The 19,828-nt window shown below is 31.4% G+C and overlaps 1 protein-coding gene across 1 annotated transcript in view; it reads right to left on the minus strand.

The window, feature by feature from the left end:
* The window catches only part of LOC134726738 (uncharacterized), a 107,368-nt gene that overhangs the window by 24,690 nt on the left and 62,850 nt on the right, over positions 1-19,828 (minus strand). The window contains exons 10-15 of the mRNA XM_063591156.1: positions 16,799-16,923; positions 16,082-16,234; positions 5,854-6,012; positions 5,454-5,591; positions 4,662-4,764; positions 3,609-3,734 (exon numbers count right to left, since the gene is read on the minus strand). Of these exons, the coding sequence (XP_063447226.1) occupies positions 3,609-3,734; positions 4,662-4,764; positions 5,454-5,591; positions 5,854-6,012; positions 16,082-16,234; positions 16,799-16,923 (804 nt within the window). The remainder of the gene's footprint in view (positions 1-3,608; positions 3,735-4,661; positions 4,765-5,453; positions 5,592-5,853; positions 6,013-16,081; positions 16,235-16,798; positions 16,924-19,828) is intronic.

Genomic DNA, 19,828 nt, shown 5'->3' on the forward strand with positions numbered 1-19,828 from the left:
CCTGAAACATAGAAGGACATTATATATATATATATATATATCTATGGACGATGGAACGTCTGCTGACAAGTCTGGTAAGATTCCATTTAAAGCATTACTTAATACTCTTATTATTCCTGAAACATAGAAGGACATTATATATATATATATATATCTATGGACGATGGAACGTCTGCTGACCAGTCTGGTAAGATTCCATTTAAAGCATTACTTAATACTCTTATTATTCCTGAAACATAGGAGGACATTATATATATATATATATCTATGGACGATGGAACGTCTGCTGACAAGTCTGGTAAGATCCCATTTAAAGCATTACTTAATACTCTTATTATTCCTGAAACATAGAAGGACATTATATATATATATATATATCTATGGACGATGGAACGTCTGCTGACAAGTCTGGTAAGATTCCGTTTAAAGCATTACTTAATACTCTTATTATTCCTGAAACATAGAAGGACATTATATATATATATATATCTATGGACAATATGACGTCTGCTGACAAGTCTGGTAAGATCCCATTTAAAGCATTACTTAATACTCTTATTATTCCTGAAACATAGGAGGACATTATATATATATATATATATCTATTGACAATGGGACGTCTGCTGACAAGTCTGGTAAGATCCCATTTAAAGCATTACTTAATACTCTTATTATTCCTGAAACATAGGAGGATATTATATATATATATATATATCTATTGACAATGGGACGTCTGCTGACCAGTCTGGTAAGATTCCATTTAAAGCATTACTTAATACTCTTATTATTCCTGAAACATAGGAGGACATTATATATATATATATATATCTATTGACAATGGGACGTCTGCTGACAAGTCTGGTAAGATTCCATTTAAAGCATTACTTAATACTCTTACTATTCCTGAAACATAGGAGGACATTATATATATATATATATATATATCTATGGACGATGGAACGTCTGCTGACAAGTCTGGTAAGATCCCATTTAAAGCATTACTTAATACTCTTATTATTCCTGAAACATAGGAGGACATTATATATATATATATATCTATTGACGATGGAACGTCTGCTGACAAGTCTGGTAAGATCCCATTTAAAGCATTACTTAATACTCTTACTATTCCTGAAACATAGGAGGACATTATATATATATATATATATATATCTATGGACGATGGAACGTCTGCTGACAAGTCTGGTAAGATCCCATTTAAAGCATTACTTAATACTCTTATTATTCCTGAAACATAGGAGGACATTATATATATATATATATATCTATTGACAATGGGACGTCTGCTGACAAGTCTGGTAAGATCCCATTTAAAGCATTACTTAATACTCTTATTATTCCTGAAACATAGGAGGACATTATATATATATATATATCTATTGACGATGGAACGTCTGCTGACAAGTCTGGTAAGATCCCATTTAAAGCATTACTTAATACTCTTATTATTCCTGAAACATAGGAGGACATTATATATATATATATATATCTATTGACAATGGGACGTCTGCTGACAAGTCTGGTAAGATCCCATTTAAAGCATTACTTAATACTCTTACTATTCCTGAAACATAGGAGGACATTATATATATATATATATCTATTGACGATGGAACGTCTGCTGACAAGTCTGGTAAGATCCCATTTAAAGCATTACTTAATACTCTTATTATTCCTGAAACATAGAAGGACATTATATATATATATATATATATCTATGGACGATGGGACGTCTGCTGACCAGTCTGGTAAGATTCCATTTAAAGCATTACTTAATACTCTTATTATTCCTGAAACATAGGAGGACATTATATATATGTATATATATATCTATGGACGATGGAACGTCTGCTGACAAGTCTGGTAAGATTCCATTTAAAGCATTACTTAATACTCTTACTATTCCTGAAACATAGAAGGACATTATATATATATATATATATCTATGGACGATGGAACGTCTGCTGACAAGTCTGGTAAGATTCCATTTAAAGCATTACTTAATACTCTTATTATTCCTGAAACATAGGAGGACATTATATATATATATATATCTATGGACGATGGAACGTCTGCTGACAAGTCTGGTAAGATTCCATTTAAAGCATTACTTAATACTCTTACTATTCCTGAAACAAAGGAGGACATTATATATATATATATATCTATTGACAATATGACGTCTGCTGACAAGTCTGGTAAGATTCCATTTAAAGCATTACTTAATACTCTTACTATTCCTGAAACAAAGGAGGACATTATATATATATATATATCTATTGACAATATGACGTCTGCTGACAAGTCTGGTAAGATTCCATTTAAAGCATTACTTAATACTCTTATTATTCCTGAAACATAGAAGGACATTATATATATATATATATATATCTATGGACGATGGAACGTCTGCTGACAAGTCTGGTAAGATTCCATTTAAAGCATTACTTAATACTCTTATTATTCCTGAAACATAGAAGGACATTATATATATATATATATATATCTATTGACGATGGAACGTCTGCTGACAAGTCTGGTAAGATTCCGTTTAAAGCATTACTTAATACTCTTATTATTCCTGAAACATAGGAGGACTTTATATATATATATATATATATATCTATGGACAATATGACGTCTGCTGACAAGTCTGGTAAGATTCCGTTTAAAGCATTACTTAATACTCTTATTATTCCTAAAACATAGAAGGACATTATATATATATATATATATCTATTGACAATATGACGTCTGCTGACAAGTCTGGTAAGATTCCATTTAAAGCATTACTTAATACTCTTATTATTCCTGAAACATAGAAGGACATTATATATATATATATATCTATGGACGATGGAACGTCTGCTGACAAGTCTGGTAAGATTCCATTTAAAGCATTACTTAATACTCTTATTATTCCTGAAACATAGGAGGACATTATATATATATATATATATCTATTGACAATGGGACGTCTGCTGACCAGTCTGGTAAGATTCCATTTAAAGCATTACTTAATACTCTTATTATTCCTGAAACATAGGAGGACATTATATATATATATATATATCTATTGACAATGGGACGTCTGCTGACCAGTCTGGTAAGATTCCATTTAAAGCATTACTTAATACTCTTATTATTCCTGAAACATAGGAGGACATTATATATATATATATATATCTATTGACAATGGAACGTCTGCTGACAAGTCTGGTAAGATCCCATTTAAAGCATTACTTAATACTCTTATTATTCCTGAAACATAGGAGGACATTATATATATATATATATCTATTGACGATGGAACGTCTGCTGACAAGTCTGGTAAGATTCCGTTTAAAGCATTACTTAATACTCTTACTATTCCTGAAACATAGGAGGACATTATATATATATATATATATCTATTGACAATATGACGTCTGCTGACAAGTCTGGTAAGATTCCATTTAAAGCATTACTTAATACTCTTATTATTCCTGAAACATAGGAGGACATTATATATATATATATATATCTATGGACGATATGACGTCTGCTGACAAGTCTGGTAAGATCCAGTTTAAAGCATTACTTAATACTCTTATTATTCCTGAAACATAGGAGGACATTATATATATATATATATATATCTATTGACGATGGAACGTCTGCTGACATTTCTGGTAAGATTCCATTTAAAGCATTACTTAATACTCTTATTATTCCTGAAACAAAGGAGGAATAGAAAATGTAATCCTGGTATCTATGATGAGTTTATTATACTTATGGAAAATCAATCAACTTGTAATGATATTTCCAGACAGAGATTCTGAATCTTTCATGAAAAACAAAAATAGTTTACCAGTGAATAACAAGTGAAACTGCGAGCTACTGCTCACTGATGATACCCCTGCTGCAAGTGGATAATATTAATAGTGTAAAAATATGCAAGTGTTCGGTAAACAGGAAGTTGTCGAGTGATGAATATAGCTGACTTATATAAATCCTAAAACCAAATTTCAGAAATCCTTGTATTGTAGTTCCTGAGAAAAATGTGACGAAAATTTTCAACTTGGCTTTCATGTGTAAAATCATACAAGTGTTCGGTAAACAGGAAGTTGTCAAGTGATCAATCTGAAAAGGCATCACACGGTATAGCTGATTTAGATAAACCCTGAAACCAAATTTCAGAAATCCTTGTATTGTAGTTCCTGAGAAAAATGCGACGAAATATATTCATGGGACGGATGGACTGACTGACAGACTGACGGAAGGACAAACAGAGGTAAAACAGTATACCCCCCCCCCCCCCCCTTTTTTAAAGCAGGGGGTATAATAATTTAATTTAATAACATTTCCTAAACTAAAAACACCTCTCATATCAGACATTTATTGTAATGACATAAATAATATTGTACAACATTTGTAATTATTACATTCTTCCAAAGCCATTTATTTGTTTTGATGTTAACTGAAATTAACCTAAAAGTCCCTTTATCAATGTATACAAGAATATATGTTAAAATATGTTGTTTCTCATGCTTCTTGTTTAATGTCTGAAAACTTTCTAGATGAAATAAGATTTTTCAAACATTTACAAGCCAAAAAATGTTACAAAAAATAGCTTGTATTAAGGGTGTTAAACCACATACCTTCAGATGTTGAAATATAATCTTCATACTTGGGATAAGCATCAGTAGAACTTAAGTTGATGAATTTATCAATTAACCTTCTATTTCCCTCAAAGGCTTTGGACTAAAACAAAACCAACAGATTTTTGAGAAGAAAAAAAAACATTCATTGAAAGAAAAAAGGTGAAACTTAGCATATGATATATTTTTTTACTTATTGGTGTGGTGTTAACAAATATTGATATAAATCATTTACAGTCCCTCTTTTGTTATCTTTTTCATAAGTGTGAAATAGAACACACCTTTTTTCAGTGATTTACATAAGTGTGCTTACTGCAAAGATCTGAATGACCATCATTTTTCTGATGACACCTCCCTATCTCAGGGACTAGAGTGAACCTATGATAATTGTTTTGAAGGATTCACTATTTTGGTTGTAATTTGTCAAATGTTAGTTTACATGTGTAATAGAGTGCACCTATAATGACTTGAGGGATTTAACAGTGTTAGACACTTTCTACTTACAGCCTATGAGTTGATGACATAATACTTGTTTTCTATAACTGTTCCCAGACTGGTTTCTATTTGTCTTATGTTGGTTTACATGTGTAATAGAGTGCACCTATAGTGACTTGAAGGATTTAACAGTGTAAGACATTTTCTACTTACAGCTGACGAGTTGATGACATAATACTTGTTTTCTAAGACTGATTCCAGAATGGTAACTATTTGTCAAATGATGGTTTACATGGGTAATAGAGTGCACCTATAGTGACTTGAAGGATTTAACCGTGTAAGACATTTTCTACTTACAGCCGATGAGTTGATTACATAATCCTTGTTTTCTATAACTGTTCCCAGACTGGTTACTGTTTGTCGTATGTTGGTTATAGAATTAGCCTCCATTTCAGTTGATACTTTATCAAGTATATTAGAGAAATTAGACAAGGCCTGTAAAATATTTGTATGTATTGTGAATTCAATAATTTATAGCCAGTTTTTTTATTTCTTACATTTAAAAAAATAAAAAATGTCGTAAACTTTCAGAAAAAAAACAATTATTGACAGAATAGAGATGGGACTGTAATTCATTTTGACAATGCTCAATGAAATACTTTTCATCTACCAATGTTTCAATCAAGTCTATTACTTTATAATGTCCTGTCAATGTTGAGCAAAATAAGAGCTTTTATGTATAACTTGTTTTACCCACATGTTGTATAACATCAGTGGAGTCTTCTTGTGGTGGATTCTGATAGATTTCCCACAATTCATCAAAATTATACTGTCTTGTGGTACCGTCAGACTGCTCCTGGTATCCAAGATTGACCCAGTCCCTGGGGTCAACATCTACAGCTGTGACTGGGACGTGCTGTAAAGATAGAATATTGCAACCTATAGGCTATAATAAATTGGATTTGACAAAATAACTGTAATCTGACAGTGTGAGAACAGGGGAAATTCTATCAACCAATCAAATATCAAATGTGGTAAACTGTTTTACTTATTGTGTTGTATGCATGGACATTATATTATTTGTAAACTTCAACCTTTATATATATAATATAGATTGAATTTCATGAGTTTTAGAAATTGTAATTCATTTGTAAAGTGTTAACAGTATCTGAAGATAGCTTCAGTCACTTCAGTTTCATTGCCACCTATCACTAATTTTTCTGTGTTGACACAAACCACATGAGTAACAGTGGCTTCTTCCACTTCAGCATTCATTGCCACCAGTTTATAACTAACTTTTCTGTAGAGATACTAACCAAATAAGTAACTGTGGCTTCTGCCACTTCAGTATTTATTGCCACCCATAGCTACCTTTTCTGTTAAGAAACTAACCAAATAAGTAACTGTGGCTTCTGCCACTTCAGTATTTATTGCCACCCATAGCTACCTTTTCTGTTAAGAAACTAACCAAATTAGTAACTGTGGCTTCTGCCACTTCAGTATCTAATGCCACCCATAGCTACCTTTTCTGTTAAGAAACTAACCAAATTAGTATGTGGACAAGTTCATTTATATACATATTATCTATTTGATATTATTCCCAATTTTGTACTTAGTTTATATCTATTATATCTATTTTACCCTATATTGTAATGATCTTACTATATTGAACATATTTTGTATTATATGGTTCAATGAATCCAAAATACTCTATTTGGGCTCTTTGATATTTACTCACCACTGGCTATTGGACAAACTATCTTACTTAATAGTTGTTTTATCTGGTTCTATCTAGTTAAACAGTTCACCTTTTGACTATATATATTGTACTTTTTTTACTATATTGTCAATGCAGAATAAGAAACACCAGAAACAACATTAAGAGCCGTAGCCAGCATTATAAGGTATTTACATTTAAGGGTTTTTCAAATTAGTTTATGGTTAAATGTTTTTGACTTAAATATTTTATTTAGTTTCATTTACTTTGCTAATTGTATTTCAAACTTTATATATTCTTTTTACCTGTAATTAACTTTCAATGTTATATAGTGTTTTATATAGTAGTATGGTCAACTTACTTTAGTGAACAGTTTTCATTAGCATTGATTAACAAATTGTTTACATTCAGAGTGGTCATTTAACTGTGTTTTGCATTAATATTTATTTGCAATTGTGTTATTAAACATAATATACATTATTTGCTACAACATGATATATTCATATGCATTTATATGTAAAGTTGTATTTATTTGTCATTATCTGTATATTTCAGATCTGTCGTTGCCTTCGATTCTATTATATATTTATTAAAATATATGAACATTCTGCATAATTTATCTGAGCCTTATTCCACCTGGTCACAAATGGCGTCGTCGACAAACCAGAAGGCAATGACTGCTGGCATTCCATCTGACGGCTGAGAGGTGTATCCACGGAGGAAGCTGAACATTTTACGAAGCTGATGTGTGTGTCATCGGGCTATCCACGGAGATGAACGAACTTTGACGGAGTTTCTACCAGACCGAAAATCCACGGAAGGAGCCGACCAGTGACGGATATTATTTGTGTTATCGGAATATATACGGACTTAACCGAACATTGTCGGAGTTAACGATTGAAGACGAACATTGACGGAGATGTATAACAGTGCCGAAACCGTTTACCAATGAAGTAACTGTTTTCTGTATTTGGAATATATGTGATATTGTGATACATGGTGACATATGATGAAATATGTTTATTATTTTTTCAATCTGGATTATGTGTTTTATTCATTTTGGATTATGTGTATTTTTCATACTGGATTATAGTTATGCATTGATTCATTTTTGTGAATATAGAGTGGAGTTATATATTGTGTATTTTTGCAATTTTTGTATATATGTTTGTGGTAATTTTCAATAGTTTTGAAAGTTGATAATGGCAAGTAATCCTACTTGTAAGTCTTTACAAAAGCAAGTGACTGAGTTACAGAATAGAATTAAAGAACTATCTTGGAAACCTAGTGTTGAAAATGAAGTGAAAAAGACACCATCGAACGAAAAGAATGTTGTATATGTGCAGAAAGACAGAAAAGTTCCAAAGTTTACTGGATATAATTTTCAAGTTGAAGATTGGATTGAAGATGTTAATACTGTGTTACATGCACGTGAGATGTCCCGTCAAGAACGAGCGGATTTTATATATTTACAACTTGAAGGTTCTGCTAAAGATGAAGTGAAATATCGTTCTCATCTAGTTCGACAAAGTCCAGATCAAATTTTAGAAATTTTACAAGATGCCTTTGGTGTAAAGGATAACATTACTAAACTACAGAAGAATTTTTTAGATCGTGTGCAAAAGCCAAATGAATCACTCAGGGAATATTCGTATGTGTTAATGGATTTAATGAGTAAGATTACAAATAAAGATTCTACTTGGATGCCTAATAAAGAGAAAACATTGTGCGACCAATTTTCACAAAATGTACAAGACAGTTTCTTAAGAAAACATCTGAAACAAATAGTTCGTGCACAATCTCATATACCATTTTTGGATTTACGTGAAGAAGCTATTATGTGGTCCGAGGAGGAAGAATATAAAGATAAAAGATACAACACAAAGATGAAAAGTGAAACAACCGATACTGTACCAGAAGAACCAGTTCAGTTCAGTTCAGTTCAGTTACTTGTATATTCCTCCATTAAATGTGGAGCACTACCCAAAGGGTATAGTTTGAGCAACTATTTACACCTTAAAACATAGGGAAACAATTAATTAAATTATATACAGATGACTGAATTAGGTTATAATGATCACTAAATAATAGATATCATAATTAATTCATAGGATTGTCATCATAAAGTTTTTAAAAAATATATAATAATTTATATGTGCTAGGGTGTAGGAAAGTGTTAAAAGAAACAACAACTGCATATACATGTATTTACAAGAATTAAAATGGTCAAAAGTTTAAATTTACTTATAATCATAGCTGAGAGTGCTATACATATATCAGGAATAATAATGAAAATTTCCTGTAAGACTTATGTAAAGTGGTTGGGGTTTGGACAAAAATTAAGGTATAATATATACAAAAATTTTCTTTACAGTTTAATTTCTATATGGAGATCTTGTCATTACTCTTTTTAAATTTTAACTGATATCTTACAATTTTAAAGTGAGGATTTATTTTTAAAAACTAATAAGCCGTAAAATAGTTAGGATGGTATACTATTTGTAAGTAACAATTTTAAGAAGTTTACTTATACTGTACTTGTGATCAGGTTTTTTATCCTTTTTGTGCGCAGCAAGTGCATCTCATAACACATATTTCTAGCCAGAGTTTCAATGTTTTCATACACAGTTGGGTAACAGTTTATGTCCTTGCTAGTACAGTCTATTATGAGCTGCAGTAAATTCCCTTGTTGTTTGATCTTCTTGTATGTTGATGTATCAATTTCATCCATTGTCTGTTCGATTTTTGAGCAGTATTTAGATCTTATTTGCTCTAGTTCTTTGCAGTGTAGAATAAAATGTTCTAGATCTTCATTTTCCTGTTCGCAAATTGTACACATAGGGTTAACTTTTGGATCGAACTTAGCTCTTTTGGCTTGGAATATGTACGTTTGAGTACTTATTCTTGCTTTTATTTCTCCTGCCTTTACATCTTTACTATTGTTTTTTACACTTTTCCATATATTGTGAGCTTCATTTAATGGATTGTTCTGTATCTCTATGTATTTAAGTGATGTTTTTTCCATTTTTTCATTATGACATTCATTTTTCCAGTATTCCTTGATCTTTATTCCTACTAGTCTTTTCCATTCCATTTTATTCAGTGGATTTTCTATGTAGTAGCTACTGGATTTCAAATTGTATTTTGAAAGAGTTTTTTCTACTCTGTTGATAAAGTCTTTTCCTCTTTGGTCTGAGAATACTATTTGTCGGCGCAGAATTTCACATTCTATGGTTCCTGGATTTCGAACAATATTCATGAAGAAGGTAAGTACATTTTTGTCTAATGTGATGGCAATAGGTTCTGCTCCTACCAGGGTATATACAGCCATATTTGCTGTATTATTTGGAAGTCCTTGAATTTGTCGGAGGATTTTTCTCTCTGCCAGTTCTAGCATATCCTTTTCTTTTGCAAGTAAGTTCATCACCTCAAGTCCGTATATGCTTCTTGGTACTGCATATGTTCTCCATAGCTTGTATGCAACCATGGGTGAGAATCCCCTTCTGACATGTAACCCAGCTCCAAGAAGGCTGTATATTGTTGCCCTTCCGGTTCTTATTCTTTCTGAGATATTTGCACGGTTTTGCTCGTTTCTTTTGATACCTAGATGTTTGGTTTCATTGGTTATATTGATGTCATTGTCTTCAAATTTCAACGTTGATATGTTTGAGCCTTTTGCATTGTATAGAACCGCTTCAGATTTAGTTGGATTGATTTTGACTAGATCTCTGCTCGTATGGTGTTGTACGATGTCTAATATTCCTTGTGCATCTGCAGTACTATTTGCCAGGACAGCAATGTCATCGGCACATGTTGGTGCAGGGACTTGTATATCACCAATACATGCTCCAAGTCCACTTTTTAATATGCTATCAAGTATGACGTTGTTGTAGCATTTATATAGCGTTGTAGATAGTTTTGCACCTTGTTGAATTCCTTGTAGAACCATGACATCTTCTGTACATTGCCCTTCCCATTTAACCTTGATGCTCATTCCTTTATACCTACAGCTGATGTTTGCGCTAGTAAGGATAAAACTGACAGTAGTAGTGAACAATCTGATAAATTCAACCAATTATTGGGTATTGTACAGAAACAAAGTGAACAGATTGAAACATTAACGAAGATCGTTAATACAAAGCAACAGTCGACTAATTATAACAGTAGATACAATAGGTTTGAGCCACAACGACGTACTTTGTTATGTTTTGGATGTAATGAGCCAGGTCACAAGATTGCAGATTGTCCAGTTGTGAATTCCAAGAAGTCGGGAAACGGGTAGAGTCTACTGTGAAGAGTCCCATTGTAGATGATAACCATATGGACTCAATTCAAGCTGATCGTTTAGTGGGTAAATGTCCAATCGTTCGTGCTTACGTTGCGGGATTTAAAGTTAACTGTCTAGTAGATACTGGGTCAACTGTTACAACAGTTACAGAGTCGTTTTATAACCGTTTTCTGAGGAGGTGTACTGATCTACAAACTGACATTACGTTTAATCTGAAAGGTGCAAATGGAACTTGTATACCGTATATAGGATATGTTGAAGTTGATATTGACATTATGGGCCAACGTTTGCCAAACATAGGTGTTTTGATTGTGAAGGATCCTATTGATAGTTATACCCGTATGAGAAAAGAAAATGTCCCTGGACTTTTGGGAATGAATGTTATTAGCTTATGTAAAAAACTTTTGCAAGAAGATTATGGGAACCAGTATTCAGAACAAGTTACTGAAATAGCCGAAAATTTTAAACTTAGAGAACTTTTTAAAGCTTGTGACAAAAACGAACATTGTAATACTATTGGATTTATTAAACTTTGTTCTAGTTCGCCAGTTCGTATTCCTGCGAATTCTGTGATTATTTTAAATGGAACTGGGCCGAATTTACCAAGATTGTATGATGCTGTGGTTGAACCTTTACACACTAGTGGACACTTGCCTTCTTCGTTTATTGTTGTACATACGTTTGTTACTGTTCGAAATGGACGATTAACTTTTAGAGTTGCTAATATTGGAGATGATGATATATGGCTTGCTCCAAGAACTAGAGTTGGTATTTTATTGAAAGGTGATGTAGAAGCCCATGATAAAGGACATGTTGAATTTATACGAACAGGTCATACAGAGGAAATTTATATTCATGATATTGCTTATTGTGCAGAAACTGATGTGAATTTGTCAAAGATTGAAGATTTTGAAATGCCTGTAGATATTAGCCATTTGTCAACAACAAGCAAGCAGAGAGATGAAATAAAAACATTATTTTATAACTATAGTGACATTTTTTCGAAAAGTGATACTGATGTTGGATATACAAAGACAGTAAAACATAAAATTCGCACAGTAGATGATGTACCAATTGTTCAACCGTATAGACGAATTCCGCCTAATCAGTATGAAGAGGTCAAGCAACATATACAGAAGCTTGTTGAAAACAAGATTATTCGTGAAAGCACAAGTCCGTACGCTTCACCTATTGTACTAGTGAGGAAGAAAGACAATTCTCTGCGCATGTGCGTGGACTTTAGAAAAATGAACCAGAAGTCTTACAAAGATGCTTACCCATTACCTCGTGTTGAGGAATCCTTTGATGCTTTGAGTGGAGCTAAATTGTTTTCAACAATGGATTTAACTAGTGGTTACAATGTCGTGGCGATGCATGAAGATGATATAGAGAAAACTGCTTTTACAACACCGTTTGGACTTTACGAATATCTACGAATGCCGTTCGGATTATGCAACGCACCTGCAACATTTCAACGTTTGATGCAACATTGCTTTCGAGATGAAATTTTTAACATTTTGTTAGTTTTTTTAGATGACATTATTGTGTATTCTGCAAATATTGAAGAACATTTGAAGCGTTTAGAAGTTGTTTTCAAGAGATTACGAGAACATGGTTTAAAACTGAAGCCTTCCAAATGTCATTTTTTTAAACGAGAAGTTCGCTATTTGGGCCACGTCGTTTCAGATGAAGGAATTCATACAGATCCAGATAAAATCAGTGCAGTTCAAGATTTTGAAATACCTACAACCGTTAAGAAGTTAAAGTCTTTTTTGGGTTTAGCAGGATATTACCGTCGATTTACACAGGGATTTAGTAAAATAGCAGGACCTTTACACAAATTAGCTCAAAAGTTTACACCTCATCCACGAAAATTATTTGGTAAGGAATGGACTACTGATTGTCAGACTGCTTTTGATACTCTGAAAGAACACTTAGTTACTGCTCCAATATTAAGTTATGCGAAGTTTGATGAACCGTTTATTTTGGAAACTGACGCAAGTATGCAAGGATTAGGTGCTGTTTTGTCACAATTTGTCGATGGAAAATTGCGTGTTGTTGCGTATGCTAGTCGTGCTTTAAGGCCAAATGAGCGCAATATGGATAACTATAGTTCCAGAAAATTAGAACTCCTAGCTTTAACTTGGGCAATTACAGAAAAGTTTAGAGATTATTTACTTGGATCCAAATTTACAGTTTTTACTGACAATAATCCATTGTGTTATTTACAAACATCGAAACTAAGTGCACATGAACAAAGATGGTTGTCGAAATTAGCCGTTTTCAATTTTGAGGTAAAATATAGACAAGCTAAACATAATACCAATGCCGACGCACTATCCCGTATGCATGATAAAATTGAACTTTCGAAATCTGAGGATGTTAAAAATTTACTTCAAACTTTTGCTGCAGGAACTGTTGTACCAAATGACTTAGCAGCAAATATACAGTCTGTGCCACAGAAATCAGTTTATACAGAGGAATCATTCGTGACACTACCTACTTTAGATAGACAGGAGATTAAAGATTTACAGAAACGAGATACAGTGATTGGTAAATTTATTGAAATATGGAACACTAAACGTAAACCATTGAGATTGGAGCAACGGAAATTTGAAAGGCCGTTAGTAACATTATTACGTCAGTGGGACCGTATTGAAGTAGAAGATGGTTTAGTATTCAGGGTAATCATTGATCCAAATGAGGGACACTTGAAGCAATTAATTTTACCAGCCGTTTTACGGGACAAAGTAATGAAGAACTGTCATGATAAATTAGGTCATCAAGGAATTGAGCGCACATTCTGCAATATTAGAATCAGGTGTTATTGGCCGGGAATGTTTAGACAGATCAAGGATTATTGTAAATCATGTGAACGTTGCATTGTTTCAAAGATGCCACAACCTGCCATAAGACCAGCAATGGGCCATTTGATAGCTAACAGACCGTTACAAATACTTGCAATTGACTTTACTGTTCTTGAACCAGCACACGGAAAAGAAAATGTATTAGTTATGACCGATATTTTTACAAAGTTTACTCGTGCAGTACCTACGAAAGATCAGAAAGCAGACACTGTTGCGAATGTATTGTTGACTGAATGGTTTAGTGTTTATGGAGTACCAGAACGTCTACACTCCGATCAAGGTCGGAACTTTGAATCTGATGTTATCTGTCAGCTTTGTAAACTGTACCAAATTAGTAGATCTCGAACTACACCTTATCATCCCGAAGGAAACGCACAATGTGAACGCTTTAATAGAACACTACACAATCTTTTGAAATCACTTTCTCCAGATAGGAAGAAACATTGGCCAAAGTATTTACCGGAATTAGTCTTTTCGTACAATGTGTCACAGAACTCAACAACAGGTTATAGTCCTTATTATTTATTGTTTGGTCGTAGTCCTAAATTGCCAATTGACTTTTTACTTGGAACAAATCAGACTGATGAAACTGATCAATCATTAGATGAATGGATTATTGCGCATCAGAATCGTTTACGATATGCTTACGAAAAAGCTGGGGAGCAGACAAAAGATCGTGCTGAATACCGCAAGACTAAACATGATGAGAAACGTTTCAATCCTGAAATTTGTGTCGATGACAAAGTTTATATTAGAAACCGTGGTGTACATGGAAGAAATAAGATACAAGACACTTGGAGCTCGACTGTTTATCGTGTAGTGCGTTTGTCAGAAAACACCGTCACTGTAGAACCAAATGATGGCGCTGGTGTTTCTAGGACTTTGAATCGTCGTGATGTCATGAAATGTAATATGCAACAAACTGTGGATGATAACAGCAGTGAATCAGACAGTTCAGATGATATGTTTATACCGAGACGAACAACTAGAACAACTGCCGGGAAACATACAAATCCAAATAGACTTCCAAATTCTGTGTTTTCTAAGTAAATGCATTGAGGACATTTGTTGTACATAGTTATGCCTTATTTTTGTGTGTCTCATTTTTGTCTCTAATTTTTGTGTCCTATTTTTGTGACCTATTTTTTGTGTTATTTATTATAATAGTAAAGGGAGTATGTGGATATAGATATTTGCATTATCGAGACGATTAATACTTAGCTGGGGAGTATGTGGACAAGTTCATTTATATACATATTATCTATTTGATATTATTCCCAATTTTGTACTTAGTTTATATCTATTATATCTATTTTACCCTATATTGTAATGATCTTACTATATTGAACATATTTTGTATTATATGGTTCAATGAATCCAAAATACTCTATTTGGGCTCTTTGATATTTACTCACCACTGGCTATTGGACAAACTATCTTACTTAATAGTTGTTTTATCTGGTTCTATCTAGTTAAACAGTTCACCTTTTGACTATATATATTGTACTTTTTTTACTATATTGTCAATGCAGAATAAGAAACACCAGAAACAACATTAAGAGCCGTAGCCAGCATTATAAGGTATTTACATTTAAGGGTTTTTCAAATTAGTTTATGGTTAAATGTTTTTGACTTAAATATTTTATTTAGTTTCATTTACTTTGCTAATTGTATTTCAAACTTTATATATTCTTTTTACCTGTAATTAACTTTCAATGTTATATAGTGTTTTATATAGTAGTATGGTCAACTTACTTTAGTGAACAGTTTTCATTAGCATTGATTAACAAATTGTTTACATTCAGAGTGGTCATTTAACTGTGTTTTGCATTAATATTTATTTGCAATTGTGTTATTAAACATAATATACATTATTTGCTACAACATGATATATTCATATGCATTTATATGTAAAGTTGTATTTATTTGTCATTATCTGTATATTTCAGATCTGTCGTTGCCTTCGATTCTATTATATATTTATTAAAATATATGAACATTCTGCATAATTTATCTGAGCCTTATTCCACCTGGTCACAAGTAACTGTGGCTTCTGCCACCTCCGTATTCATTGCCACCAGTTTTTAACTACCTTTTCCATGGAGATACTAACCAAATTAGTTACTGTGGCTCCAGCCACCTCTGTATTCATTGCCACCAGTTTATAACTTCCTGTTTGGTAATAATATTCTATATCTGTATTTGAGTCTTTGATGTAAGCTGAGATATCCTCAATGTTACCTGCATCTGCAAGAGGAGGTCTTAGCTGAAATAGTAAGAAGTTATTTAGATTAATTTGAGTCATTACTCCATAATTGTAGAAACCAAGGGTTATAGAAAGTCCCTGTAAAAACCTAAGTCCACACGTCCACCTTTATATTTCTACTCTTAATCAACATTTTTTAATAAATTATGTCATAACAAGAGAATGTCAGAGTTGAGGCAAACCTGATTTTGGAACATTTATTTGTGTCCTGGTATTATCAAACTTGACCTCCATTTTGTCATCAGTAACAACATGTTAAAATTTGAAAAGCTTTTGTCAAATGGTTTATGAGTAAATGAATAGACACTATTTGGCATTTACCTGCAAACCTATTTTCATCTTTTATATACTAATCTCTCCCCCCCCCCCGACAGCCATGCACTAATGTATAAATATATGCAATGACTATAAATAGTGTCACTTTTGCTCTTGAATTAAAACCAACTTTTTATTATCAGGGCTATTTCAAAAGGAGATAAGGTTTATCCTATTATGCAGCTTAAATTTTTTAAATAATAGAAAATTTATCTTTCTAAATTTTTCTTATCTTGCAGCTCAACTTACATTATAAATCTGTAAAGTGCATGTAGCATAATCTTTAAATATATCGTAAATCTGTATTTCTAATGTAACTGTGTAAAGGTCAACTTCTAAACCAGGTTTTATCTTTATATGGCTGAATGCTTCATCTAAAAATATCAAATATAGATCTTAGCTTAATAAAAAACAATTATCAAATCATAGATCTCAGCTTAATAAAACACAATATCAAATCATAGATCTTAGCTTAATAAAACAAATTATCAAATCATAGATCTCATCTTAATAAAACACAATATCAAATCATAGATCTCAGCTTAATAAAACACAATATCAAATCATAGATATTAGCTAAATAAAACACAATATCTAATCATAGATCTCAGCTTAATAAAACAAAATATCAAATCATAGATCTCAGCTTAATAAAACACAATATCAAATCATAGATATTAGCTTAATAAAACACAATATCAAATCATAGATCTCAGCTTAATAAAACACAATATGAAATCATAGATCTCAGCTTTATAAAACACAATATCAAATCATAGACCTCAGCTTAATAAAACACAATATCAAATCATAGATCTCAGCTTAATAAAACACAATATGAAATCATAGATCTCAGCTTTATAAAACACAATATCAAATCATAGACCTCAGCTTAATAAAACACAATATCAAATCATAGATCTCAGCTTAATAAAACACAATATCAAATCATAGATCTCAGCTTAATAAAACACATTATCAAATCATAGATCTAAGCTTAATAAAACACAATATCAAATCATAGATCTCAGCTTAATAAAACACAATATCAAATCATAGATCTCAGCTTAATAAAACACAATATCAAATCATAGATCTTAGCTTAATAAAACACATTATCAAATCATAGATCTCAGCTTAATAAAACACAATATCAAATCATAGATCTCAGCTTAATAAAACACAATATCAAATCATAGATCTCAGCTGAATAAAACACATTATCAAATCATAGATCTTAGCTTAATAAAACACAATATCAAATCATAGATCTTAGCTTCATAAAACACAATATCAAATCATAGATCTCAGCTTCATAAAACACAATATCAAATCATAGATCTCAGCTTAATAAAACACAATCTCTAGAAATGTCAAATCATAAATCTCAGCTAAATAAAACACAATATCAAATCATAGATCTTAGCTTCATAAAACACAATATCAAATCATAGATCTCAGCTTAATAAAACACAATATCAAATCATAGATCTTAGCTTAATAAAACAAATTATCAAATCATAGATCTCATCTTAATAAAACACAATATCAAATCATAGATCTCAGCTTAATAAAACACAATATCAAATCATAGATCTCAGCTTAATAAAACACAATATCTAATCATAGATCTCAACTTAATAAAACACAATATCAAATCATAGATCTTAGCTTCATAAAACACAATATCAAATCATAGATCTCAACTTAATAAAACACAATATCAAATCATAGATCTTAGCTTCATAAAACCCAATATCAAATCATAGATCTTAGCTTAATAAAACCCAATATCAAATCATAGATCTAAGCTTAATAAAACAATTATCAAATCATAGATCTCAGCTTAATAAAACATAATATCAAATCATAGATCAAAGCTTAATAAAACACAATATCAAATCATAGATCTCAGCTTAATAAAACACAATATCAAATCATAGATCTCAGCTTAATAAAACATAATATCAAATCATAGATCTCAGCTTAATAAAACAAAATATCAAATCATAGATCTAAGCTTAATAAAACAATTATCAAATCATAGATCTCAGCTTAATAAAACACAATATCAAATCATAGATATTAGCTTAATAAAACACAAAATCAAATCATAGATCTCAGCTAAAATAAAACACAATGTCAAATCATAGATCTCAGCTTAATAAAACACAATATAAAATCATAGATCTGAGCTTAATAAAACAAAATATCAAATCATAGATCTCAGCTTAATAAAACACAATATCAAATCATAGATCTCAGCTTAATAAAACACAATCTCTAGAAATATCAAATCATATATCTCAGCTTAATAAAACACAATATCAAATCATAGATCTAAGCTTAATAAAACACAATATCAAATCATAGATCTCAGCTTAATAAAACACAATATCAAATCATAGATCTCAGCTTAATAAAACACAATATCAAATCATAGATCTCAGCTTAATAAAACACAATATCAAATCATAGATCTTAGCTTAATAAAACCCAATATCAAATCATAGATCTAAGCTTAATAAAACAATTATCAAATCATAGATCTCAGCTTAATAAAACATAATATCAAATCATAGATCTTAGCTTAATAAAACACAATATCAAATCATAGATCTCAGCTTAATAAAACACAATATCAAATCATAGATCTCAGCTTAATAAAACACAATATCAAATCATAGATCTCAGCTTAATAAAACACAATATCAAATCATACATCTCAGCTAAATAAAACAAAATATCAAATCATAGATCTAAGCTTAATAAAACAAAATATCAAATCATACATCTCAGCTTAATAAAACACAATATCAAATCATAGATCTCAGCTTAATAAAACACAATATCAAATCAAAGATCTCAGCTTAATAAAACACAATATCAAATCAAAGATCTCAGCTTAATAAAACACAATATCAAATCATAGATCTCAGCTTAATAAAACACAATATCAAATCATAATTCTCAGCTAAATAAAACAAAATATCAAATCATAGATCTCAGCTTAATAAAACACAATCTCTAGAAATATCAAATCATACATCTCAGCTTAATAAAACACAATATCAAATCATAGATCTAAGCTTAATAAAACAAAATATCAAATCTTACATCTAAGCTTAATAAAACACAATATCAAATCATAGATCTTAGCTTAATAAAACACAATATCAAATCATAGATCTCAGCTTAATAAAACACAATATCAAATCATAGATCTCAGCTTAATAAAACACAATATCAAATCATAGATCTCAGCTTAATAAAACACAA

Source organism: Mytilus trossulus, chromosome 7, assembly GCF_036588685.1.
Source record: "Mytilus trossulus isolate FHL-02 chromosome 7, PNRI_Mtr1.1.1.hap1, whole genome shotgun sequence".
Classification (NCBI taxonomy): Eukaryota; Metazoa; Mollusca; class Bivalvia; order Mytilida; family Mytilidae; genus Mytilus; species Mytilus trossulus.